Source organism: Neolamprologus brichardi, chromosome 23, assembly GCF_056152115.1.
Source record: "Neolamprologus brichardi isolate AB-2024 chromosome 23, ASM5615211v1, whole genome shotgun sequence".
Classification (NCBI taxonomy): Eukaryota; Metazoa; Chordata; class Actinopteri; order Cichliformes; family Cichlidae; genus Neolamprologus; species Neolamprologus brichardi.
Window position 1 is genome coordinate 12,940,641 of NC_142125.1, and position 27,719 is coordinate 12,968,359.

At 40.6% G+C, this 27,719-nt stretch overlaps 1 protein-coding gene across 1 annotated transcript; it reads right to left on the reverse strand.

Annotated features, from left to right (window-relative positions):
• Nucleotides 1-27,719, reverse strand: tprg1 (tumor protein p63 regulated 1). Its single transcript, XM_006790412.3, has 6 exons — nucleotides 27,638-27,719; nucleotides 27,237-27,496; nucleotides 26,117-26,208; nucleotides 22,604-22,780; nucleotides 6,377-6,530; nucleotides 1-1,323 (listed from the first exon to the last, which is right to left on the reverse strand). The coding sequence occupies exons 2-6, from the start codon at nucleotides 27,474-27,476 to the stop codon at nucleotides 1,129-1,131; spliced, it is 858 nt and encodes a 285-aa protein (XP_006790475.1). The 5' UTR covers nucleotides 27,477-27,496; nucleotides 27,638-27,719; the 3' UTR covers nucleotides 1-1,128.

The following is a 27,719-nucleotide window of genomic DNA, read 5'->3' on the forward strand; positions in this document are numbered from 1 at the left end:
TAATTTACTTGCAAAAATCAAAATAACAGCAAAACATTTATAGAAACTCATTGCCATAACTATATGCAGACCAATCATGCGGTCACCCCCCCCCCCCGAAGTGGCCTTATTTACATGTTGTGTCCTATCCAAAATTAAGTGATGGGCCAGACCAGAGTCAACTTAGTCAATGAGATTCATGAAAAAGAAGAACGTCTATAGCTAAGAGGTGAGGCTAGCAACTAATGTACTACACATGACATCGCCCACTAGTGGAAAACACGGCAACTGCAGAGAAGTCATACTTTACAATATGGAGTCATTAACATTGAAAATAGAATGTTGCACACCTTTATTAATATACTACAGGTGTTTAAAACAAACAACTCCCTGAATCTCAGAGGATGAGGTGGAAGGAGTTCATGTAAGTTCTCAGTAGTTGTTTGCTGTAGTGTTGCTGTTCCTAAACCCACTGGAACTTAACTCCCCTTAAACAGGTAAAGCTAACTGCATGATTTAAAAAAAACAAAACAAAAACACAAGCAGTGTACAGGAATTTGCATAAAGAGAGCTGCATGCTTCATACCACTTTTGTTTTATTTCTGTTCCACCCTGACAAACACATAATGCCAATCAAGGCAGAGCGTACGGTAAACACACAAATCAAGGGGAAATTCCAGGACTGTATGCACTGCAAAAATACATGTGAATGATAAAACTAAGCTGACAAATGCGGCCCAATGCTCCAGTGAATCTCTAAGGGGCTGAATGGCATGGGAATGAGCTTTTAGCAGAGACACCGGGGGTGGAAGAAAGGAGTCTCATTGCAAAAGAGTTGAATTACCATATCACTGAGGAGCAAATACAAAGCTCCTTGAGAGCAGCGGGGGATCCATCATCCAGTGAAGAGCGGTGTTGAAATGTGGATATTTCTGAGCGCTCAGACACCATACACTGGTAATAAGCAGTGGGGGTGATCACGCAGTTGTTTGAAGCTCACATTAAACATACTAAAAAAACATGTGAAACGAAAAAAAAAAAATTTCTTGCCAATCTTTGTAAAATATAAGCTGCCTGTAAACAAATTAACATGAATTAAAGGCTTATAAATAAGAGCAAACAGTATGATTCTATTAAATGTTAAAGAGATTAGAAGCCCAAGTTTCCTCGAGCCATACAGTAGCCCAGTTTGTTTTCGTTCCCCAGGAAAGACATGAAGCCCACATAGGCCTCGATTTGAATGGGCTGGTTAAGGACCAGCACGCCATTGGCTTTCCCGGGAACCGGCTTCAAGGTGTGGACTTTCTGCGCTGCATCCTTCAGCTGTTCACGAAACTTTTCGACCTGTGGACCAGAGAACAGGAAAATCAGAAATACAGAGAATTCAGAGCACTTTGCTGTCTGCACACTTTTTTGCTTTGTGGTTCATTCCAGGATATAAAAAAGAAAAACATTAACTAATTTTTTTTGGTTTATATCACCAAACACCCAAATCCTGCTTATGTTTTTTTTTTTTTTTTTACTACAAAGGACTATATGTAGCTTTTTAAGGACAGAAAAAAGTCATTTATTAGATTGAAAGATAATAAAATGCTGAAAACTTGCCTAATCCGATCGTTAAGTCTGACGTCACTAGCCGTGCCTGGGCCTAAACTCAGGCTGCAGGTCCATATATCAAACGATCACTATGGCATTACTGAGAGTTGAAAAACTGTCTAAAGTCTTTCATCTTTAATAAAATGATCAGCGCTCTGCTCTACCAGCTGTAACAATTGAGTTTAACATCCAAGCATCCATGAAAACAGAATTTATGACATTTAACGGAGTTAGAAGTTAGCAGGAAGTTAGCTCGCTAGCTTTTATCTAAATACAATATAGCATGTCCTGACTGCGGGGTTTTGGAAACAAATTAAAATGTACAGCTCTGTTATCACTTCCAACATAAATGAAGACAGAAAACTAAACAGCAGTGACGTTTGTAGGGTTACTGAAGTTTGGCTAGCTGGTATATAATGATGTGCTACGTGACTGCTAGCGACACAGCTATGTTAGCATAATATAGAATAGAATAGAATAGAATTCAACTTTATTGTCATTGCACATGCACAGGTACAGGGCAACGAAATGCAGTTTGCATCCATCCAAAAGTGCTTTAGTGATATAGATATATTACAATATATATTAGCAATAATATAGATATGTGAGTATATTACAGAAATGGGTCTATTATGGTATGTTATAATGTACACGGTATGAAGTATGTTAGGAATATTCTATAACTATAAGTATGTACAGGCTGTAGTGAGTACAAGCTATGTACAGCTATGTACAGGCTATGAACAGGATATAAATATGAAAATAAGAAAATAAAAACTATACAGAAATCTGAGATATACAGTTATACAGAAATGTGAACTATGCAAGTTATAAACAGTTGTAGGATTGTAGGGTTAAAAATTATCGTATGATTATTTACACAGAACTATACAGTAAACAAGCTAACTTTTTTTCCACTCGATAAAAGTTAACGTGAGTGTTCTCGGTGGTCAGGAACAAATGTAATAGCATGGTAGGATGCTGTAAAAGGACCAAACTTCAGCCAGGAGAACAACTGAGATAATTGATCCACAATACGAGGTTAGTCATTAATATACTGCTGCATGGGCTGGGCTGTAGTTACATCCTAAGGTTTTAAAAACTGAACTTAAATAAATGATTAGCAGTAATAAAAGCCGAGGGAGGTCAACAGTGATCACTGACTGTTTTAGGAGCTTTTTAAGATTAAATAGAAGAAAATATAAAACATTAAACATGTTAACAACACAAAAGCCATATTAAACGCAGACTACTTTAGGCCCGGAAGTAGGATTCGTCACGTCATCACTTAACGACCGGATAGATTTCAGATTGTTCCTGTAAATCAGGAGTCTTCCTTACACATAAAGGTTAGTCATGGAGTTCCACAGGGTTCAGTGCTGAGACTCATACGTTTTTACAATATACATGCTTCTCTAAGATAATATTACAAAATGTATCATAAATTTTCAAAGCTATGCAGATGATATCCAGTTATGTTTATAAATTAAGCCGGATGACAAATCAATTGATTAAACTATGGACATGTCTTAATGAATTTTCTAAACTAAGCTTCTTCTATTTCGCCCTAAAAAAAACCCCCAGGAACATAATCCCTGCTTTCTTTTCATCTGACCAGTATCAATATTGATCCTGTTACATATCCTATCTCAGAGTGACACTGGGACTAACTAGCTCATGTATTTGTTACTTCTAGGCTGAACTATTGTAATTCATTATCAGGTTGTTGTACAAGCTCTCTAAAAAGACTTCGGTTGATTTTAAATGCTGCAGTGAGAGAAGTAACAGGGGTAAGAAAGACAGACCACATTTGTCCGATATTAGTTTCTGTTCATTGGTTCCCTTTAAAATCCAAAGTTTAATCACAAAGCCTTCTCCTTAGATACAAAGTCCTGAATGCTCATGTAGAACATTATTACTATCCAGTCTGGATTCAGGAGAGCCATCCCTTAGTTGTCCTACTATAGGCTCAGACTCCTTTAGTTTGAAGGCACAAGATAATCTGTGCTTGAATATCTCAGACAAAAATTAAACTAGACTTATTTTAATTAGGTGGAGCTTGTTTGCAACAGGTTTACTGTTAAGCAAACCAGTTGTGAAGGCTGGGTCTATCTCCTGGCTGTGTCTGTGACTCCACTGATGACTCCTACCTGAGTAAATGCGTGAGTAACAGCGCAATATGTGGGTGCAGCAATTTCCCTTTGAAGCTTTTCACCCTGGGGTGAAAGAAGTAAAAGAACTTATGTCTTATTAACATCTAAACCTTTCTGCATCTCACTCTATCGCATTCTCTGAACTTCTTTTTTAAACGTTGATTTTAACAGCAATCTCTTGAGATTAAACCCAAGTGTCTAAGATCATTAAAACAAATAAGATAAGAATAAATAAATGAAATCAAGTGATCTAAAATACCCTCAAACAAACAACAAGCAAGTAGAAGACAGTGAAAACATGCTGAGAACACAATGTTCCAACCTGGAAGATGTGTTTTAATTAGTTTAACCTCCTAAGACCTGAACTCTTCCACTGCATGCATTTTTAATTTCTCTTTGATATTTGGGCTGATTGGGATCCGATGAATGTAAAAACAAAGAATTACCAGGTTTTTTTTTTACCTTATTTTTATTTCTAAGACAAATAAGAGCCACATATGAGGATATTCGTTTAAAATTTTGATAGAACAGTAGCAGCATAATGTCCTCATAAGTGGATATCAGGCCCTTGTAGAGCAAAATTGAGTATTTTGGGCTAAATAACCCAAAATGTGATGTCCACATATGTGGACGCCATGTCCTAGGAAGTTAAAGGCCAGATGGTGCTAATAAAAGGACTGTTTTGATGCTAACTGAAAGAAAATCTATCAATTGATTTAGCCAAAATGATATTGTATGGCAGAATCTTAATAAAGAGTGAGATGTTTAATCCGAAATATACTCACGTTTGTGAAAAGGCTGGATTTGTCAGCGATATAAAATATTAAAGATTCTAAATTGCATCCATTGATTGTATTGACACGACAACTCCACACACTATGGGACATATGCTGAGAAAAAAACCATCCTCTAATTTTTGCCACACATTACGTCGTCTGTAGTATCTTCCCATAAACATCTTATGCTGAAGTTCTGCACAAATTTCCCCTTAATGCTCTTCAGTGTCATCGCGAAGGGTCTCCCTAACCTGAAACCTAAAATCCAGTCGTTTAAGTTGCCGTTCCAACACCTTTAAATGACGTTTTCCCTCCTTTTCATCTGTCATGTGTTCATCCACGCAGAAGTCAATAACCTTGTGTCACAACACTATTTTTTGTAACTCTTAATCTATGCAGAAGTGAAAATAAAACCAAGCAGCTTGTTTTGAAGTGGAAAGGAATTTCAAATGCAGCGTTTCATGAAGCTCAACAAATGCTTCTGTGTACTTTTATATACAGCCTGTCAGTGAGCTGAAAGTACAGAGGCTGTATTTGATAAATAAAATGTTAACGTATGATAATGCAACTCAGAGATGGGGAAAGATGCAAGAGTGAAAGGACGCGGGAGAGACCTGAGAGATTATTTGCACAAGTTAAGAGCTCACATTTTACGAGCTGTAAATTTAAAGCGATTCCTTTTACAGATTTTTATTAATCAGACAGCGCATCAGGACACGATGTGCTGCTGGTATTATCTGGTGATTTCATACCATCAAATGTAATTCACTACCAACTGCTGTTTGAGACCATTTTTACAATTGAAAACTGCCAAGCTGCTTGTTATGTGTCGGCTTTTTTGTGTTTGAATGATTCATAGGTCAGTGTGAAGGTGGATTAAGAACGTTTTCTAAAAACTGTTCTTTGATTTGTCGCTTTTAAAAGGGACAAGGGACAAGCATTGGAACCAAAATGAGTGAAAAAGCAGCCAGTGTCCAAAGAAGGACCATTAGAAAGCCTGGAGAACGACTGCTCTGGACCACTTTTAAATTAAAAGAGTAAGTATGGCTGATTGGAAGTAAAATACATAGAAATGGGGGATGACTTGAGACCCTTGCATGGTACTGTAATCTGCAGTAATGCAATGTGTTGGAGTGGTGAAGAACAGGTTGTGGTGTCTGTGCTCACTCTTAGATTAGATCAGTTTCGCCTCACTTGACAAATTCCACTGGCTTCTATTAACTCGGGGTGAGGGTTAGGATTCTTCCACCTGCCAAATTCAACTTTAACCCCCTGCATAGATTCAGATGGGTGTTTGTCTTCAGTAGCTCATTAGGTGTTGAAAATGATGAATTACACATCAGGTGTTATCTGATGGCTAATTCCAGCTAGTCCTTTCGCAGTGCTGACTCATTTCGCCAGACAGTAACTCCCAGCACACGGTTTCATTTTTGTTCACTTGATGGATCAGTTCATCCAAATTACAAATAGGTATGTTGCACTCACAGAAGGGAGTCATGCAGCTGCTGCACACTTGAACTGTTTTGAGAAATCTGAGTCCTCACCCTGTGCCAGCCTTCACAGGAAAAGCTCCTATTGGAAAATGTTTACATTAAGATTAAAGAAGATTACGTGGAATTGAAGGTGCAGTGTTTGGACCCACGTCTATAGGGTACAGACTGGAACCTACACAGGGGGATGCTTCGAAAAGCATGCAAAGCACCGCATAGAACCAATGCGCAACCACCAGTCCAGTCGATATATCCTATAACCAGGACACTGCTACTGGAAATAAACTCCAAATAAACCACATCTACTTACATCATGAGATAAACTGTGTGTGAGATTTGTGGCGAACCTCTATAGAGATCCATGCATGCTTAATCAACTTACATCAGTGAGAGCAGTGAAGACATCACTGATCTTTCTCACGGGGTGGTACGTGAATGTGATGAAGGGGAAGTCGGTGGCGAAGGGGTTCCACCTGGAGGTAAAGGAAGGCTCTCTCAGCCGGTCCCAGAAGACTCGCACCCCTTCTCCGTTTCTCCTGAAAACGCACCAAAACACAAACATGAAAAAGTGTTCTCCTCTGCCAGTGACAACCGACTGAACCTTCATCAGATGAGTGATAAAAGGGCTGCGTTCAAACAAACAAGTCCTTGTGTTATTTTGCGCTGGGAGCCATGCTTCGCTGCCTCACTGCACAAGCAGAGACAGATACCATAGATGCTTACAGGTGACAATTACAGGTGACACTTAAAAAACACTGACTTATTTTTTTTGCTTACAGGTTTTAACTGAGGTAAATAGTGTTAAAGTTCCTAATCAAGCCAAATGAGCATTAACTGCATTCGGGCTGGGTGATACTGAATCATGTCAGCCGTAGTGGTGTTTTTACTCAGCAATCGGTCGACCAGAACCCTCAGTCACACTTTCTTGTTTTCTCTTTTTCATAGGCACACAGCCCGAGTACAAAGTGAGAGAGAATGATCCAGAATTGTGTTCCAGCACCTTCAGTCAAATCTGATGGTCAGTTAAATACAAAATCATGTCAAGCAAGTTTATTTTTCATAGTGTGGAGACACTTGCTACCGTCATCCCACAGTCCCGCGTATACCATATACAGTGTTTCTTTCTCATCCCTGCAACGCATTCATGCACGCAGATGTCAATAAAGTTGTGGTTGTGGAAATTCAGCATATGTGACGAATCCCGGCTACACACAAAAACAGCCGAGCAATGACGCCATCAAGAACAACCGGACTTTCCAATATTTCCAATGTTTGTTATCTTAGCTTCACTGTCTGCAAATATCTCTCAGAAATGTATCTGAAAAATGTTTATCACACATTTCTGTGGCATAATATGCAAATAAACAGCATAAATTTATTATTATTATTTTTTATTACATGTTCTGAAATAATTTGAAAAACAAATTGAATTGTAATCATCTGTCCAATGAAAATGCTAGGAATTGTACAGTAGTTTAGTTTAGGCTAAACTAATTTGGACTGCCGTACAGCAGGCTGTTGTCTTCATGGTCACACGTAGGTTAGATCAGTGAAACAGGAAGTCCAGATTGTTGGAGTTCTCCATCATATTAGAGGTTCTTTGTGTAGAAGATGACCATAAAAACGAAATCTGTGACACGCTGAGATCAAAATCAAAATTGCTGTTAATAAGATATATTATAACATAATCTGCAACTAAGCTAACTGGTTAGCTGTGGAACAATGTAAAAAGGTTTAAAGTAATATAGATTAAACTTCTGTTTTTTATTATATGGCCTGTATTTATATAGCTCCTTACTAGTCCCTAAGGACCCCAAAGCGCTTTACATATCCAGTCATCCACCCATTCACACACACATTCACACACTATATCGCCAGTTTTTTACTCCTTCAATTAAAAGCAAACAAACAGGATATCAAGTGTTGCAGAGGAAGTGGGTTGTATTACTCCGTAAATTAGATTATTATCAAGCATTAAAAAGTTATTTTCTTAAGAAATTAGCCTGTTAAACTGAAAAAAACAAACAGTTTTTGTTCTGATTCGATTTTATCTACTGCAGTGATTTTTAGCTGATGAATAATCTGCCTCAAAAAACAAATAAAGCTCTGAGGTGTACCCAAAAAAACCTGACAAACACTGTACAGTAAACATTTTACATGCACAAATAAAACACATAGCAACCTTCTGATATTTAATTCCTACATATTCGTGTATCATTTTGTTTCACTTATGTCCCTAAAGGGGACATGCAGACCTGCTGGTTTCGTATTAACAACGTTAGAATAATAAAAATCTGCACTGATCTGTCCTCGGGGTAAATACTTAATGTGAGGGCAATCTCATGTTTGCCAGGCTCAGAGGTAATCCACAGCGTGCTCATCATATTCTCTTTATTCTGCTGTTCTTTCTTTAGTCCTTCTAAAGTAAATACTGTAGGTTTTAATGAAAAAGCCCTCTAGTCATATATTTTCTGTTTAATGAAACCTCAGAAGACTGAGAGCAAACAGACGTCTAAACACTCGCAGATCCCGTCTTTGAAATGATGGTAGCGTTGCTCCACGTTTTGCAAAGATCGCCATAATTCTCTGTTTGCTGTTTATCCATCCAATGCTACAGAGGACTCACTAATAGTACTGCTGCTACTACTCAAAAGGAACAAGGTCAAAGAGAGTCCCACGCAGCCCCTCTGCACCTTTCAGAAAGTCAAATCAAATCATAAATATATCTAAGAAAATTTACACATGACTTCATTCATTTCAAAACCTCTGTGAAAAACACCTGGTAACGTTTTGAGGTATCCATGGAAATGAAAATGTAAGTGTAAGCTTAAAAAAACAACATCAATAGCAAAAAGCTTACACATATCTTTTAGAATCTCTGGTTATATTTCCGAGTGGCCCAAGGCTCATGAACATAGATACAGCAGAGCTAAGGCAATTAACAAGGATGCTGCATGTTACTCTTTGAGATCTTCTCCTTTGTACAGATCCGACACCTACATTTGTTCTCCTTTCTTCACATCTAGGAGTAAAAAACAAATATCCAGGGACATTTCCTTCTCTCCTAAGTATTTAATTAGTAAAGAAATTAATTTGCTGCTATGCCAAGACGAGAGGTGAGACAGGAGAACAAATTAAACACCTGATTATTGTTAAAGGCGCCGCTCCAAGAAAAACTCTACTGGATGTCACAGTACAAAATAATTTGGAGTTATTTTGGGTGTATGTTTTGTTTCCCTGCTGCACCCAGGTGGCTCCAACCTGCCAAATCCCGCTTTAACCCCTGATGTTACCTCAGCGAACACGGAGGAGTAACAGTGTTCCCCGCAGCACTAAAATCTCTCTGATGGCGCGTTGCTTGGAAAAATGCACGACTACTTGCAGAGAGCTTTAAAGAGCAGAAGAATAGATGTAAAGCAACAGTATTTGTGGCGGCTGAATTTGCCAATAATGTGATTACTGCGGTATAATAAGTAAAACAATGTGTTTCGGATTATTATGCAGGTTGATACGCTGAGTCTCAGTCTCTGGTAAGTGATGGTTTATTTAAAGGAAACATTACTTACAGATGTTCTTCCACTTTAACGAGCGAGTTAAAGTGTTTTCTTGCAGTGTGAGGAGGAAGAAAGATCATTTAGCAGATAAACAGGAGGCATAAGATCCCCAATATTTGCTGAAAAGTGAGGCGAGACCATCACACTGTGAAAGCCCAGATAATTGATTCAGAGCACAATGTATGCGGTCTGATAAAGAAAGGTTTAAAAATGTAAAAATCGGATGGTGTTGTAGGTGGGCAGGACTGCAGCTTTAGAGAGGAGGTACTGGAGTTAACACTGGGCCTACATAATTAAGAAATGAAGGCATGAACATTTATTTTTTAAAGTCTGATCTACTTGCGCAGTAATTGCAACAGAGTTGTTTTGAGCTTATTTGACCTACTGAACTAGAACACAGTTGAGGGACTTACATAACCATATATACAAAACCAGCTACACAACCATCCCTGTTTTTTTGTAGTGTCTGTTTAACGCAGCAGGTACCAAATAAACATTTACTCAAAACAGCGGCTTGACAAACTTGCTGCAACAGGTTTGACTACTCCGTCCATCACAATTGCATCTGCGGTTGAACAACAAAAAGAATACTGTTGCAGCAGCTTCATTATCCTTCTAAAGATAATTAAGAAGAAAAGCAGCGGGGAATTAACTGCTGTATATGTTTTGCTTTTTCTTCAGAACATTTCGTCAGTAGAACAAAAGCAAAAATGGTGGCATCACCATTTTTATGTCAGGAGAAGTTCAGGTAACATTGAACATTTAAGTCAACTGACTGAGTTTGCAGAAGGTTCCTGTTCTGCAGGACATGCAAGTTAGAAACACTACACATAAAGCATTATACAATAAATCAAAGACGTGAAAGCAAGACATAAACAGCTACACAGTGAAGGCAACCAAAAGTGAAAGAAGACCAGAAGCTCTGTGAAGACTGCTTTACTCAAAACGATATCACAGTCTTTACTTGCAGTCATTCATGTTTGGTGGTTTCAGTTCTGGGATTAACTGCACTTTCACACAAACACCCACTGAAAGCCTAAAGCACCGTGAACAGCATTAAGACCCTCATAACACAAATAAGTAAGTCAAAGATGGCACGAATAAGAAATGAAACACAGGAGCTGAGGTTGGGGTGGGTTGCAAACCTGTTTGCAGGGCCACCAAAAATTGTAGGCAGGCTAAGACAACTTGCATAGTGCACCCTGTATTGCATTTTCCAAAAGGACATGAGAGGATCCATCAGATGATTGGTGGGGATTGCAGGCTTGGATTAACTCTGTGACCTCACAGAACTAAAGCTATGCTCAGTTTGCCTGTTGGAAATGTATGGAAGAAGTTACTGCCAATCATCCAACCATCCATACATTCATTCATCTTGCACTGAACCAAAGACACGTCATGGTAGCATTCCAGCCGTCCTTTTCCCAGTAACATTTGACAGTTCCTCCTCGGGGATCCTGAGGCATTCCTAGGCCAGATGATATATAACCTCCCCGCCTGGATAACCTCCAAAGGTAGGTGTGCAGGAGAAATCCTTGTCAAATACCTGAAAAACAACTAGCTCCACTAAACAAGAGGAAGCAGTAAATTTGCTATGATTTTCCACCAGATGGTCGATCTCCTCATTCTATTTCCAAGGTTGAGCCCCACCTCCCTATGGAAGACACTCATTACGGCGCTGTACCTGTGGCCTTATTCTATTGGTCTTCATCCAGCTCTCATGACCACAGGTCAGAGTTGGAAAATAGATAAGACTGTGTAAGACTGTGAAAGCTTAAGACTAATCTTTCTCTTCCTCCTAGTACAATGCTTGCATTCCAGTTGACCCATCTGTTGGTCCCCATCACCCATCTGAGCACCAAGGTTTTCTGCTGGAAACCAGTGGATTGCTCACTCTTGGGTGGGGGAGAGATGCTGCCCCAAGTACTTTTGGATCTGAGTCATTTGAAGGTATAGTGTGAGATTATTTTGTGTAAAATGTGGGATCTCGTTACAGTTTTTAGGGTTTTTGTTAAAAATAAAATCTGTTTTCAAGCTGATGCTGGAATAAATGAAACTGATATTGTCTGAGGGAGGTTTGGGCGTTTTCCCTCTAATTTTGTAAGGTCTATGATATAAATAAAATTGAACTGAATGGAAATTTAGTTATCATTTTGAATCTGAAAGTAAAGCATTTAATGCCTTGATTATTTGTTTAACTGTTGGGGTATTGTCTAATGCAATGGCTGGTCTACTGTAGGGTCTTGGCAGTGGTTTAAAGATTTATTTTATGATGATGGAAGATATTCCTGAAAAAAAACCCCATTGTATTTAATTTTTCCAAGTCCAACTTTTAGCGTTTCTTTGTTAAACACCCCGCTATATTTATACGCTTTTTTGTAATGTTGTTTATATGCAGCTGATGCGTTGTTCACTTTTTCTTGGAAGGCAGATATGATCACTGGAGATAAAACAAATGCCCACACACCACCCTCGCTATCACAGATTCCCGTGACGATTTCATCATTTCCTTAGGGTTTTGCACCACACTGTGGATTTAACTCATTAACCTTCTGCACATTTTTAACACTGACAATCAGGTATGAAATAACACTGAACCCACACATGACTCATCGCTGCTTAAGTAGCACGGATGCGTGGAAGCACAAACACTCGGGTTTTTTCAGTGTTCAACACCGTGCAGAGACCCTGAAGTGAAGACAGATTTCAAGAGGCAACTTGCACAATTTACTAAATAAAAACTGCAAACTGTCGCTTGCAAAGTGCAACTGTAGAACGCAGCCTGAGACGGATCCTGCGATTCTGTCAGCGGCTGTCACAGCTCACGGTGGCGTGAGTGGTCGCAGTTTTTGGTGGCAAACGTACCTGCTGGTTTGCATATAATAAAAGGCGACAAAGAGGAGAAATAAATCAGGATGGAGATGATTTCCCAACAGTGTTCTCGTTTCCTTAATGACTTGTCATGCCTATGTGCTCATTTTACCACATGCCTTGTGCAACAGAGCACTTCCTGCCAACCAGAATTAAACACCTGAGGCTAAACAATAGTGGTGTAGCTGTTGATATGTCACGGTCCCAGGGAGGGGCTGCATCATAATGCAATCATCTAGCCCTGTTTACACAAGTGCTTTCAAAATGACAATGTGGCTGCTGAACACTTTGTGCCTCCTCCTGAGCAAATGTTGTGCAGGTAGAAAAAGAAAAAATGGCACAAAAGCAAAGCCCAGCCTAAAAGACTGATTATATTTCAGCTCCAAGGGTGAGGATGGTGGAGTTAGGTTTGTACACACTGCCCTTTGTAAAAGTGTGCACCTATTGCCCGAGTATCAATGAGGATATAAAAAAGCTTTGGAGAATTCCACAGGTAAGCTATCACTGTGAGAGGGACCAGCCCAAACAGGCAGAGCAGGGCTGGGCTTTCCAGCCAGAGGCCTTGGAAGTTTTCACTGTGTTTATTTGGCAGAGCTGGGGTTGGACTTTCACTGCACCTCATTTCGTTACAGCCACCGAATCACACAACTGGAAAAACAGGCAATCAGGGCCGATTCAAGGTTTGCACCAAAATAAAGGCGAGAAAAAGGCCAAACTGGGGAAATCCACCCTTCCCTGACCTTCCCATTGCAGTTCCACTTAATACACAGTGTTTATACAAAACGCACACATGCCTAAAAGAAGCACTGTTTTCTGAGCTTTAGGGCAGGTGACGATAAATTCCTCACTGGGCTTTCAAGCGCTTCGGACTCATAAGTCAACATGCAAGATAAATATCAATCCCAGCTCCAGTTATCATGGCAAGTGTCCCACATTGTCTAAGAGCACATAAACAAATCTGGTCTGATTGCTCAACACAGCCTGCGGGTTTGTCAGCCATCCATAGATGTATCCATCAAACAAGGTTGCACTGAAAGGACTAAAAACAGATGAAAAGCAAAGGTGGATCGGTACGTAGAAAAACAAAGAGAAGATGGGGAATTGAGCTGCACACATGATCAGACTGCTTATGCAACCTCTGAAGCCTAAAACACACAGCCGTGATACTGTACATACAGTCGTGCATACGCTGCGATATCATAGCTGCAGGCTGTTGGCAATGATGTTTCCACCGTGAAAAAGCAGAGTCCACAAGCTGAAAGCTGCTCCCCAGGTGTTTGAATTTACAGCAGCTTGCTCCAAACCATGAGTCCGAGTCTACTGCCGTTTATTAATTCATACTGTACACCACGGGTGCAACCTGCGTACACACTCTGCTCCTCATTTACGCTTTGGGCTTCTTAGCTTGTTTGTTTCCTGTTGTATTTACAGTTGGAACAAGACTTGCACTACAGGTAGAGCTACAAAGCTAGGCATTATATTCTTACAGTTACGTATGTGATTTTGCTGGGCTTTGTTTCACTTGTGCAAATTCAAACCTGATTGTTTTTTAATTTTGCATTTTATGCAGAGGACAGTTTGCGTTTTTAAAAGTGCAATTATGGCAAAGCCCACTGAACCCTTTTTGCACGTGTTTCAGGTTTTCTGTTTAGCTTGATCTAAATAGACTACACACTGAACACATTCCTAAGTCCTGGTCCTGGTAATGAGTTGATAGTCCATCTCATGATATTTTTAGTGCTTCTCTTGTGTCTGTGGTGAACTCTGCTTCTGTTTTCTTTCTTGTTCACTTTTCAATGAATCCAAATTCTACCTATTCATAGCATCAACACCATAGACCCAAAAAAAGATGTCTGCAGCACCGTAACTTCACCTTAATGGAAATAATGGATCCAGTGATGGACCATGCAAGCTCAGCAAACATTTACTGCATACTTGATGTTGACTGTGGCACTTGTACAAATTTATTTAACACTTTTCTCCATAATTTTAGTGATATAAATGTGAAAAACCTCATTCCTCTTCCAATTTTTGCAAATTTGTATTTATGTGACTAACTATAGAACATTTGCCCATCAGGTTTGAGTTCAAAAGGTAACGTTCAAAAGACTTTCTTATTTTTCTTTATGATAAATGTACAGATTGAAAAATCTAGCTGAGTTATAATACAAATATATGGAATTAACCTGCTTTGGTTTACAACAGCTGCAGCTGCTTTCACTTAATGCTCATCTCATGAGGTCTGCAACTGTGTATTTTGCTGATGATACATTAAGTACCTACTTTGTACTGACTGCCACCTGCTGTCTGAATGTATATGCTGCTTTAGTTTGTATAGGTGTGGTCGAATGACTTCACTACAGCCTAAAAGCAGAATAAAGACATGTAACACACCATTCATCTGTAACATACAAGGTATTTACCTCGCTTGTATGAGTGAGGAAGCATTTTATTTATTAAAAAACTAACTTGAGCAGATGAAGATGGGGGCTAAATAATAGTTGGCTACACACATTCTGAAGCCTTATAGAGAGAAAAGTATCCGACCAGATGAGAAGCAAAGGAGAGCAGAGCTGGGATTACTTCTAGCCCTCTTAAATATATATTTTTTCTTACAACAGTTACTGAAGCAACCTCTAGCGGGGCTTCTTTAAACCTCCACACCCAGCTCTCTCAGACAGGAATAAAAAAAATAGATGATGTGCTGGGTAATTAGATTGTCTAGACAGTTTGGAAAGAAGGCACTTAAAACACATCTTTCCCCACAGATGCGGAAGAAACTGTGCTTTTTCTTCACGGGTGCACCTGGAGAATGTGTGAAGAAAACACAATAATCAGGACTAAAAATACTGACACTCCCTCCACGGTTTCCAGTGACATCATCAAGGTTTCGGGAGACTGGTGGGGTGCACACACACACACACACACACACACACACGCACAAATAAGAGGTACTACACACACAATTATTTCTGAGGAGGTTGGGAACACTCGAGGTCAATTGTTAAGAGAAGTGCTTTCACTCAGGAACTTTAATTGTATTATTACTTTTAGGCAATCAGACTAAAAATGGAAATAATCAAATTAAAGAGTCAGCCTTTGATGTCATCTCTCTGATGCCGTGCCTTTGATATAGAAATGTAGCCAACAGTAGTACATTTAATGCCACAAACTGCCTCACTGCGGTCAGACAATGTGCTGATTTTTTGCCAGAGCCGTATCCCATACCACGAAAGGGGTTTGGACGTGATCCTATCATCATCCATGATGACATCTAACATGAAGAAATGTGATGTAGCGTGCTCCTGACTTGAACCTTCCCTTCACCAAGGGTGCACACTGACATCAAGTGGTCAGATGACAACTGTCAGCATTCAAATCACGCTGCGGCTGCCTCGAAGAATAACAGCACAAAATCACACAGGTAGCAGAATTTCTCTGCTCTAGGTGAGTAAAAGAATTGTTTCATCACTCTGTGAGCTTTTTGATTTATAAAGGAAGAAGAAGCCTTTGTATTTGATTAATGCAGCCCTGCTGGGTGGGATCAACATTGCAGACGGAGGTGGAGCATTGCATATTCCTGATAAGGGAATGTGAACCAACAGGCATTTAAAGGGTGCTTTTCCAGTCATACTGACCATCCAAAGCTCGTTTACACTATAGTGAGCAGATCCCAACAGACAATGCAAACAAATAGGTGCAGGTATTTGAATGTCATTTTCCCAGCTCCTGCGTTAAGTAAATGCAGTGAACATACGGCGAGCACTTTGTATCTCAGTGGATGGAACGATGACTACAGCATTTTTTAATCTGGTCATCCTAATTCACCCACACATATAGTACTTTCTGGACCACCTACAGTGGGGCAAAAAAGTATTTAGTCAGCCACCGATTGTGCAAGTTCCCCCACTTAAAATGATGACAGAGGTCAGTAATTTGCACCAGAGGTACACTTCAACTGTGAGAGACAGAATGTGAAAAAAAAATCCATGAATTCACATGGTAGGATTTGTAAAGAATTTATTCGTAAATCAGGGTGGAAAATAAGTATTTGGTCAATAACAAAAATACAACTCAATACTTTGTAACATAACCTTTGTTGGCAATAACAGAGGTCAAACGTTTACTATAGGTCTTTACCAGGTTTGCACACACAGTAGCTGGTATTTTGGCCCATTCCTCCATGCAGATCTTCTCAAGAGCAGTGATGTTTTGGGGCTGTCGCCGAGCAACACGGACTTTCAACTCCCGCCACAGATTTTCTATGGGGTTGAGGTCTGGAGACTGGCTAGGCCACTCCAGGACTTTCAAATGCTTCTTACGGAGCCACTCCTTTGTTGCCCGGGCGGTGTGTTTTGGATCATTGTCATGTTGGAAGACCCAGCCTCGTTTCATCTTCAAAGTTCTCACTGATGGAAGGAGGTTTGGCTCAAAATCTCACGATACTTGGCCCCATTCATTCTGTCCTTAACACGGATCAGTCGTCCTGTCCCCTTGGCAGAAAAACAGCCCCATAGCATGATGTTTCCACCCCCATGCTTCACAGTAGGTATGGTGTTCTTGGGATGCAACTCAGTATTCTTCTTCCTCCAAACACGACGAGTTGAGTTTATACCAAAAAGTTCTACTTTGGTTTCATCTGACCACATGACATTCTCCCAATCCTCTGCTGTATCATCCATGTGCTCTCTGGCAAACTTCAGACGGGCCTGGACATGCACTGGCTTCAGCAGCGGAACACGTCTGGCACTGCGGGATTTGATTCCCTGCCGTTGTAGTGTGTTACTGATGGTGACCTTTGTTACTTTGGTCCCAGCTCTCTGCAGGTCATTCACCAGGTCCCCCCGTGTGGTTCTGGGATCTTTGCTCACCGTTCTCATGATCATTTTGACCCCACGGGATGAGATCTTGCATGGAGCCCCAGATCGAGGGAGATTATCAGTGGTCTTGTATGTCTTCCATTTTCTGATGATTGCTCCCACAGTTGATTTTTTCACACCAAGCTGCTTGCCTATTGTAGATTCACTCTTCCCAGTCTGGTGCAGGTCTACAATTCTTTTCCTGGTGTCCTTCGAAAGCTCTTTGGTCTTGGCCATGGCGGAGTTTGGAGTCTGACTGGTTGAGGCTGTGGACAGGTGTCTTTTATACAGATGATGAGGTCAAACAGGTGCCATTCATACAGGTAACGAGTGGGGGACAGAAAAGCTTCTTACAGAAGACGTTACAGGTCTGTGAGAGCCAGGGATTTTCCTTGTTTGAGGTGACCAAATACTTATTTTCCACCCTGATTTACAAATAAATTCTTTACAAATCCTACCATGTGAATTCATGAATTTTTTTTTCACATTCTGTCTCTCACAGTTGAAGTGTACCTCTGGTGCAAATTACTGACCTCTGTCATCATTTTAAGTGGGGGAACTTGCACAATCGGTGGCTGACTAAATACTTTTTTGCCCCACTGTATATATTCAAGGGTTTCTAGAAAGATGCTGGAAACAATCCCAGCTGACTTTGGGTTAGTCCAGGGGTCCATATCCCAGTACACGGGGGCCGGTGTCCCTGCAGTTTTTAGATGTGTCCTTGATCCATCACAGCTGATTTAAATGGATAAATTACCTTCTCAACATGTCTTGAAGGCTGTATCCCAATTCAGAGTCTGCAGCCTTAAAGTACGCAGCCTCAACGATCCTCAAGGGCCACGTACTTAAAGACCGCTAAGGCCGGAAGTGAAATGGGACGGTCTAGCCTCCGTTGCGCTGCCCAGGTTGCCTAGCAACCATGATACTAACAGCTGGAAACGTTTCATACAGCTTTGTTTGACAGAAATGAAGGAGAAAATCTTTTATTCATTTGTTTGTTTGTTTCTACATGAGCTTTGATCATTCTCTGTAAGATTAAGGTCAGCTATTGAACGGCGTATATTTTAAAGTAAAGGCTTTAAAACCAAGTTAGTACAAACGTCACTAATGTCACATAACTTTGCCGACATGTGGCCAACAGTAATGTTTTAATGTTCTTCGTTATTAAACATTTGCACATAGATAAGTGACATAATATTCAGTACTTACTTAGGGTTTACTCTTCGGGCGCCCCTCATCCGCCGTTTTTTTTGGGCAAAATTATCCACACCCACCGCCGCGCTATGCATTCTGGGATATGTTGGGCCACGAAGTCTACACTGCCACGTCCTTAAAATTCAGGGAAATGAAGGACGCATTTGAGGGCCGCATTTCGAGCAGCCTTTGAATTGGGACAGCCTTCGTCGCGTCGCGGTGACGTAATCGGCCTTAAAATGCGGCCTTTAAGGCTGCAAACCCTGAATTGGGATACAGCCGAAGTTCTCCAGAGGCCTGGTAATGAACTAATCATGTGATTCAGGTGTGTTGACCCAAAGTGAGATCTAAAACCTGCAGAGACACTGGCCCTCGTGGACTGAGATTGGGGACCCCTGGGTTAGTCTGTTACAGGGAGAGCAGAGACATTCCAACTAGGAACCTTCCTGATGTAAAACGCAAGGGGACAGCGCTGCAAACTGCACCATCATTACTTTCCCGCATTATTGTTTGTGTTTTTAAATACACAGGAAGTAACTAGAACACCTGCATTAAATTTGCCAGTAGCAGGTCACAGTTAAATAGTTTCACAGCTCTGTTTTGTGTCCAAAGATGTGAAGGCACGACACAAATCAAAAACCAGTGGCTTAAGCCAAATATGTACTGCAGGTCACATGGATGTGTTCCTCTGGACATCGGCTCCAAACAGAAGATACTTTGACTTTTACATTGATAGCTCAAAGTACAGCACTGCAACAAAGACTTTCGCAACACGACTGTAGTCGCCTAACATTGTTGTTTATTTTTATTAAATTCATGTTTTATGCAACCTTCAGTGAACACCATTTCCCATAAGCCCTGGGGTGTTAGCGAGACACATGTTTCGAGTGAACAGAAACTCATAGATGAGCTATGGGGACATGACGTCATATCTTTGGCTGTCTTTTCTCTGTTCGCCACTGAGCTCCTCCATCACTCAGAAACGAATCATTAACACTGCAGCTCATCTCCCCAGCCGGCCTCGTATTAAGGTGTCGTGTGGAAACAAAGTTTTCGTGAAGCGTCAAAAGAAGAGCGAAGCAGGAAGATTCATTTCCATATATACATGAACATTACTGTAGATCGGCTTCTCTCAAAATAGGAACGACCTAGACAAAAAAAAAAGAAGACACTTCCTGGGGGAGAGACGAAGAGGATGACGGGGAATGAAAGGGAAGGAGTGCTGAAGATGAAGACAGAAAGAGGAAATGTTTGAGGCTCCCGTCTTTCTCATTTGAAACCGTCTCTTTACTGCCGGACTCCCGGGTGGCTTCCACGAGCATTTTATGTATAATTTAATGTAATGCGCGGAGATAAAACCTCCAATAAAGGCCGCGCTCTCTAAGCTCTTCACAGCACATTACGTTTTATTCATCAAATTAGTTTTAGTTGGTTTGGTATCCCCTGAGCCGTCTTTAAAAGGTTTAGATGAAAGGACTGCATTAATTTTGCCACTAATCAGTTAAGTGACAGCTCCAAGTGACAGCTCTGCACTCCTTACCCTCAAAAACCTTGCTGCAAACACTCTCGCCATCCATGCTGTCCCCATTTGCTCCTTGCACAGATCCGCCGCGCTCATTTCACACTTTCTCCTACATCTTCTAATGTTTCTTTAAATTTGACACCGTGTTATATGTTACTAGATTAAAATCAGCTGTGAGATGATTACAGACCGGCCACAAATGTGACCGGGCATGTTTAACGTTAAGGCGTAACGGTTAATGATGAAGCAAAGGGACTTCTTCTTCACGGGGAATTGAGCTTTGTGAAACAAATTAGAGCAGAGTGAAGATAATTGGAGCTAATATTTATAATTCTCCAGGCAGACATTTTCGTTTGTTAATGACCGACTAAACCCCACAAAGAGTAGTTTGATGTAGTGTTTCGACAGCGTCAGGAAGCTTTCGTGGTTATGATTCAGAGCCACAACACTCTAAACTTCTGCATTTAACCCTGAAGTCAGCAAACTAATTTAGGGACTAAAATGACCGTCATAATCCCATTCGATTTTGTACAGTAAAACCTTTTTTCTTTAATTAACACCGCTGTTTGCTCTGTTTAAATACCAATGTGACATTGCTACAAAAATTTGTAGGCATACAGGACATTTCTCGAGCTCCCCCTTTTCTTTTTATTTTGCTGCCTAGGACCAAGACAAGGAGTCATTTTTAAAATGGTCTTGAGCAATAGTTCTTCTGTTTTTTCAGTTACTCTATGGACATTGGTTGCTTATTCTCCCATTTTCAGTCCAGTCCTTGCATCTGACAATTTTCAGAGGTTTTATTTGATCTTTTTTCACTGAACTAGCCCAAACAAATCAGACAACTTAGCAAAAAACGATTTCAAACTGCATCCTTGGGCATTTGTTAATAGCAAAAAACTACTTTAGCTGATCTGTTATTTATAAAGGCTCACCACAGCAGGTAGCTCCACATGGATGATTTGGCAAATTTGTTTTACATGAAATGGCCTTGTTAATATTAGACTCAAGGTCTTTCACTTGTTAGGCAAACGTGTAAACCACTAAACAACAGAACCACTACTTTATGTTCTAATTTCTAATTTAGCTGAATCGATAAAAAAAAGAAAACTGGGCAAGTGGAGGACAAAAGAAGAAGTTACGGGCCTAAGAAACTATCTATAGCATACAGTATCGTAAAGTCATGTCCTTAAGAAACAGGAAGCAACGGTTCACAGAAGCCTAATCAGGAATGGTCTCAGCAGAATTTACAGCTGTCATTCCTAAGGAAGGGAAAGATTAAGAAAAGGCTGAGGAATGCCAAATGACACAAGAACTGGACTGAAAGCCAGTAACAACAGGTCTGATGGAGAGATAAAGCCAAATTTGACATTTTCGGTTCAAATCATAGTAGGCATGTACAGAGAGCCATCTGTAAAACATGGTCTGTCATGGTTTGGGTTGTGTTTCAGATAAATCTTGTCAAAACTGATGAAATGACAACAGCTGAAAAGTATGGTTTGATTTTGATCCACCATAGCACTGTTGCCTCATAGCAAGAAGGTCCTGAGTTCAATTCCACTATCAGGCCGAGGTCTTTCTGTGTGCAGTTTGCATGTTCTCCCCCTGTTTGCGTGGGTTCGCTCCAGAAACTCCGGCTTCCTCCCACAGTCCAAAGACAAGCACTTAGTGGGGATAGGCTAATTGGAAACCCTAAATTGCCCATAGGTGTGAATGTGAGTGCAAATGGTTGTCTGTGTCTATGTGTTAGCCATGCAACAGACTGGTGACCTGTCCAGTATGTACCCCGACTCTTGCCCTAAGACAGCTGGGATAGGCTCCAGCGCCCCCCAAGACCCTGAAAAGGATAATCGGAAGCAAATGCATCGACAGATAACACCATCTGCAAAACATCTGATTGGCAACAGCTTAATTTTATACATGAAAATGATCTTAAACACACTACCAATGCAGTATCTTTTGTTAAAAGGGTTGGCATAATAAGCATATGCTTCAGCCAATACCTTTTGATTAGCCTTGTCTTGTGCTTTCTTGCTAATCAATAAATAAAGTAGGACATACCTGAATAGAAAAAACACACAATGGAGCACTAACAGTCATGGACTGGCCTCCACAGAGCCCAGACCTCAACATTGTTTTAGCAGTGTGGAATCATGCTGATAGAGAAAAAAACTAAAGGCAGCCAACATCCAAAGAAGAGCTTTGATTGTCCTTTAAGAAGCCTACCTAAAAGAAGATTACTTAGAGAAAAGACAAAAAAGCTGAATAAAAAAGTTCAGTCTGTGTTGACGAATTAAAGTCAGACTAAATATTGACTTTCAAGCTTGGCAGGATAGTACAAACACTGTTTTTGCCCTATGTAAAGTATTTCCATGTATGTTTGCACATTTCAATTAATCCCTGCACCTCATTTAAATTTTCCAGAAAAATGTAAAGAAATGAGGGGTGGGTTTTGCACAGGACTGTAGATGATAAGCATTAGTAATCAACTGACAGTCGTATTGTTTTTGAATGTCATTTTTACAGTCCACTAACCCTACTCAGTGACTCGAATCTTAAAGCTTAAAGCTTAGAAGGCCCGTTTTACTGTTGGACAAAATGAGCGGACTTACTCCAGCAGGGAGCGCTTTGGGAAGCTGAAGGTGCCGTGGGAGATGCGGTCCACAAAGTTAAGCGGGATCCTCTGCATCTGGTCACAGTTGAACATCATGAAGTCGTACTTGAAGACCAGGAGAGAGAATTCTGTGATGAGAACAATGCGCTCCTTTTCATTGTTCCAGTGATCCACTCTGAAACAACCAAACAGTGTGTGAGCAAGAACAACTGTCACCAAAAGAAAAACAGAACAGAAAAAAGCAGGCTTTTAAATGTTAAATAAAAAAATATTTCAGCTTCAGTATTCAAATATTACAATGTCAGCACTCAAACCGCTTCCAACAAAAGGTATTCTTAAGTTATTTTGACTTTCACTGACTCGTCATAGTCTTCTTCAAGTAAACTAACCTGTTTATTCATCTGCTATAAAGATGGATTAGCAGCATTGCGGCATTAGGAAACAGCATCAGCAACAAGAAAATCAATCTCACTCATTTATTACTTCACTAAAAACCTTTCAAAACAAAACACTTAATGAAATGTTTTACATTTTTCATCAGCAAGTTTAAAAAATAAGCAAAAATAGCCAAAAATGATTGGAATACTGGAGGTCATATAAAGTTAACACACACACGCACACATATTGTAGAGCTGCTCAATTATGTACTCTTACAGTTCACGAAGTAAAATAAAAATGCCCTGGGCAAAGATCATACAATATGGATGTAAGCATTTCTGAAGCCCTAAATTTTTCCTGGAAAAATGGGCTTTCTTTTATGCCCTCAAAATGTCTCCAAAAATGTTTGCGGTACTAATTGAAATCACAAAAAAAGCATCATTAAACACACACACATCCACACACTCCATCCCTCACCGCTGTGCGAACAGCTAATTCATGGTGGCATGGATTCTCTCGGAGAAGCTCCCTTTCTTACAGCCCACTGAGCTGGGCGCACGTGGTCACCTCAGAGCAAAACACTCCTGATTGCTGCTGGCATCCGTAAGCCAGAGAAGACAGTTCACTGAACAGTCAAAGCTTTATAGAAAGGTGTGGGTGAAGAGCTGTGACTGTGCTGATGAAATGAGTTAACCTTGACTGGGCACGGGCAGCAAGCATGCTACAGATGTAATGCAGAGATCCACGGTCACACTGTGGGTGGGCTGACATGCTGTTAAGCACTCGAGCCTGACAAAACAAACTGTTGGTCAGGACAGAAACCGACAGGAAGTATCTCTGCAGGACCCTGCACACTGTTTGGTAGGGTACTTTTTGAAAAATTGTTTGTTTTCTTTCCGCTAGCTTTTGCTACAGCTAGCAGACTGTTAGCATAGCTTAAAATCTCAAAGGAGTTGGTGAGCGGCCGCTGATCAATGAGCTCAACTGCGTTGCTTAAAACTGAGATAAATATCTATCTATCATTACCACAATTCACACAATTTCCCAGACATTTATCTCTGGTTGCCACATTGCTGCTGGTTGCCGCCCCTTTAGAAATATGGTTGCATGCAACTCTAAGCTAAATATGAAGGCACAGTGGCTTCTAAATGGCTTGACTTATCATGAAGATTGTAAAAAGACACAAGTCCATCCTGAGACAATGAGATCTATGTATGCTAAACGTAAAGCCAGCTAGAAAACAGGACAGACCAGGTTTTATCTCTGGACAATCAAAAGAAGCATTTAATTGCCCAGATGTATGTAAAGTATGTCTTTAAGTAACTTAAAGAATCTTCCGGGGCTTTTCTGAAAATTAACTGATGGAAAATAGTGTAACTAACATTATTTCTTTCATTTTTCCTACATAAAAAAACACCACCTAGTGTATTTTTTAAAAGATGGCCCTATTATAAGAAATGTACAGCCATTGAGATGACTCTTTGTAAAGCAAGTGACAACCTTCAGCTAAGCCAAATTTGAGGAATTTCTCATGCTTTGCTGACATAAGTCTTCGGCCTCCCTTGGGGCAAATTCTGCAGCAGAGTTGCAAAATTACCACATGATGCACTCTTTCTGTTGCTTGAAGTCCTACGCTGGCTTCTATGGCCATGATAACAGCGGGCCAAATGTAGGACAGGCGTTAACGTGCATGTGTGTGTGTGTGTGTATGCACCCAGAACTGCATAAACTGGGATGCATTATTCATTCTCACATGGCCAGCCTTTTAAATGTTTCCTGAAAGCTTGTGCAGGAGTGATGCAACCTGACATCACATCGAGTGCACTTTGTAAATGTCTTGCAGTCACTTTGTGTTGCTCTGCGTTCAATCACTATCTCTGCTTGAGATTAAGAGGTATTCGAGGAGGGGTTTTTTTTGGCTTTGATGAGAACAGAAACATTTGGAAATATAGCAAAAATAAAATATCAGCTTTTTCCTACGTCTAAATGTTTTAGATGTAAAAAACCCCACACATTCACATTCTGATGAGCGCATTAGGAGCAACTCGGGGTTCAGTATCTCGCCTGAGGCTACTTTGGCATGCAGATTGGAGGAGCCGGGGATCAAACCACCATCCTTCAATCGGTGCATGACCCGCATTACCTCCTGAGCCACAGCCACCTATTAGCTGATCAACCTGCGTGTGGCGAGACAGGAAAGGCTAGCGAATTAGCAGCAACTGAACTTCCAAAATAAGTGCAAATGGACTATCCACTAGTAAATCGATCACATCGTTTTCTCAAAGACATGAAAAACTTACAGTAACTGGAATACACCTGTGTTCAAGTTTGAGTTAGCCAGGTCAGGACAGAACAGAATATGATTTGAATGAATTCATATGAATAAACACAATATGAAATTGCTCATTTATTCTAGTGTTTTCAGTCATCGATTATCAGGGATGGGTAATTAATTTTCACAAATGGCTCTGTGAGAAACCGGGACTGCTGTAGAGAGCAAAAACCAAGAAGCTTATCAATAAATAAAATTAATATTGAGCAGAATCGAGTTTAGATTATTTGTGCGGCCCTCCACAACAGCCCCAGCTTCTCACGGGCCCCTTGGGAAAATGAACGACCGACCTCGATATATAAAAACAACTCAAACGTAAAAGCTGATACAACATTTAAATGGATTTAACAAATGACTTAGGCTTAGGTTAAAGCAAACAGCCCTGACTAGCAGAACTCATCCTTTTATGCATGTTGCAGCACTTTGGGTGTCATGTTTCCTTTCTGCTCTTTAATGTATGACCTCTTTTACTTTGTTTGACTTGGTTTCTACTGCGGGTTTATTTCCCTTTAAGTCCAGGAAAACAAATTTATGTCATTTAGTGCCACCTCTTTTGTCCAGTCTGGTTATAACAAAACAAATGCATTCAAAAAAAGACTTTTAAATTCTTTTGGTACAAGTGTACTACTATATTATAATGAATTATTAGCCTTTTATTAAATGTTTAATAGTGTTTCTAAATGCTAAATGTGGGTGATGGTGTGGGGTTGAGGGTAAAGGTAAAAGGTTTTCACTTGGCGCACAAGGCGCCGCGCACTCAAACATGGAGGTGTATAACAGAACATGATCTCATGAACTCACTCTGCCATCAGCCAAACGCTGAGAACGCTTCCATCTACCTCCTCATTCACCAGAGCTTCAACGTCTTTGATGGCCTGATTCAGAGTGCCAGGCTGAGGAGACAGAAATGCACGGGTGTCACTTTCTAATTTTCCATTGTGACAATCACAACGTGTGCACAGAAAGCTTAAGGGGTAATCTTTGAGGCAGATGTGCAGCTGGGACTAGTAAAATGTCAGCGTGTGTGCGTGTCAAACGAAAACACAATAAACACAAGCATGAAGCCCGGGCGTGTGAAAATGTCTGCGAACGAAGAGAGCCGAGCGTGTAGAAATGTGAGTAAGTCAGGTATTTGAACACACGAGGGAACACTCCAGCGCAGAACACACTGTCAGCTGTGAGCATTTCTGGTTTTGAATGCTCTGCCAGTCTTGCACTTTATGTTTTATTATTTCAATGCCGAGCTGGAGAGAGAGAAAAGATTAGGAGTTCATATTGAGGTGCTCTTGACAGTCATTCTGTAATCTGAGGATGGTGCTGAGCTGGCCTGGCAACATGGCAGGTATGACTGATTTCCCATCAAAATCCAAAACAACAGGCTTCCAATGAACAGAATCTTAGCGATGCTGATAACGTTCAGCTTGTTGTTGGTACTTTTTTTGAGTAAAAAAAAGGTATTTCAGCCTATATACTCATTTTTTTCTAACATAAACTCGACTTTATTATGTTTGGTGCTATACAGATTACTTACATGGTTCTGTTGAAACCTTTGCACACTTTATACTTTATCATTATTTAAAAATAAAGTTTTTAATGACGTTACCCAGGTGTGTGGTCCACTCTGGGCTGATGAGTTTAAGCCACAGACAGGAAACAGCTTAGGCATGGTTCAACCACAAGTTAAGTACGGGACTAAAACCAGGAAGAAGCTTGCCAGATGAGCTACTTTCTCATATGGAGTCCTATGAAATGACAAATTATATGTAGTGTCTCCTAAATATAGTAAATAAAGAAGATAGTGTATTAAAAAATGAAAGTATTCTAAATAAAAGTCTAACATAGGAGTCAGTGCGCTTACAGAAATGTGTGACATATTACTGGGAGCACTTTGCGTCAAGAGGAAACGCTGATGGTATTTTACCCTTAACACGAAGAACTTCCTTAGTTTAAACTGGTCCAGGGTGGGCTCCACCAGTAGGTGACGGCCCTGGGTCGAGGTGGCCACGCTCTCCGCTGGCCGCTCCTGCGCGTCCCCTTTGCGGCCAGCAGCTGTCTGAGAGTCCTCCGGAGGGGTCGGAGAGGAGCTGAGATCAACCTCCTCCTCCGCCTGCTGCTGCTGCTCTTCACTTCCTTTAACTACTTCATCCTCCGCGTCTGCCATGATGAGGCTTCACAACTCTTCTGTTAAAAGAAGTCAGAATACTGATGTGTCTGGATCTGATTCTGTCGGCGCCTTCCCAGCGACGGGTTCCTGCACGCAGTTTTTCCGAATCGATACTTAAGTCGAGTTATTCTTAGAAGCTGTTAATACAGGTTTCTTACCTTAGATTATAGAAGGCGCAGTACGTGTGGAAAGGTACAGTAAGGAAGGAGCAACAGGTGCACAACTTCCTTGTTCCGGGCC

What these genes read in the sequence shown, in the direction of transcription:
- tprg1 (XM_006790412.3), bottom strand. Translation starts at nt 27,476, where the DNA reads ATGGCAGACGCGGAGGATGAAGTAGTTAAAGGAAGTGAAGAGCAGCAG. An exon ending in AGCGTTTGGCTGATGGCAGA is followed by an intron (nt 22,781 to 26,116) that starts GTGAGTTCATGA and finishes TGGTTGTTTCAG; the next exon opens with AGTGGATCACTGGAACAATG. An exon ending in CCAAAGCGCTCCCTGCTGGA is followed by an intron (nt 6,531 to 22,603) that starts GTAAGTCCGCTC and finishes GTGCGTTTTCAG; the next exon opens with GAGAAACGGAGAAGGGGTGC.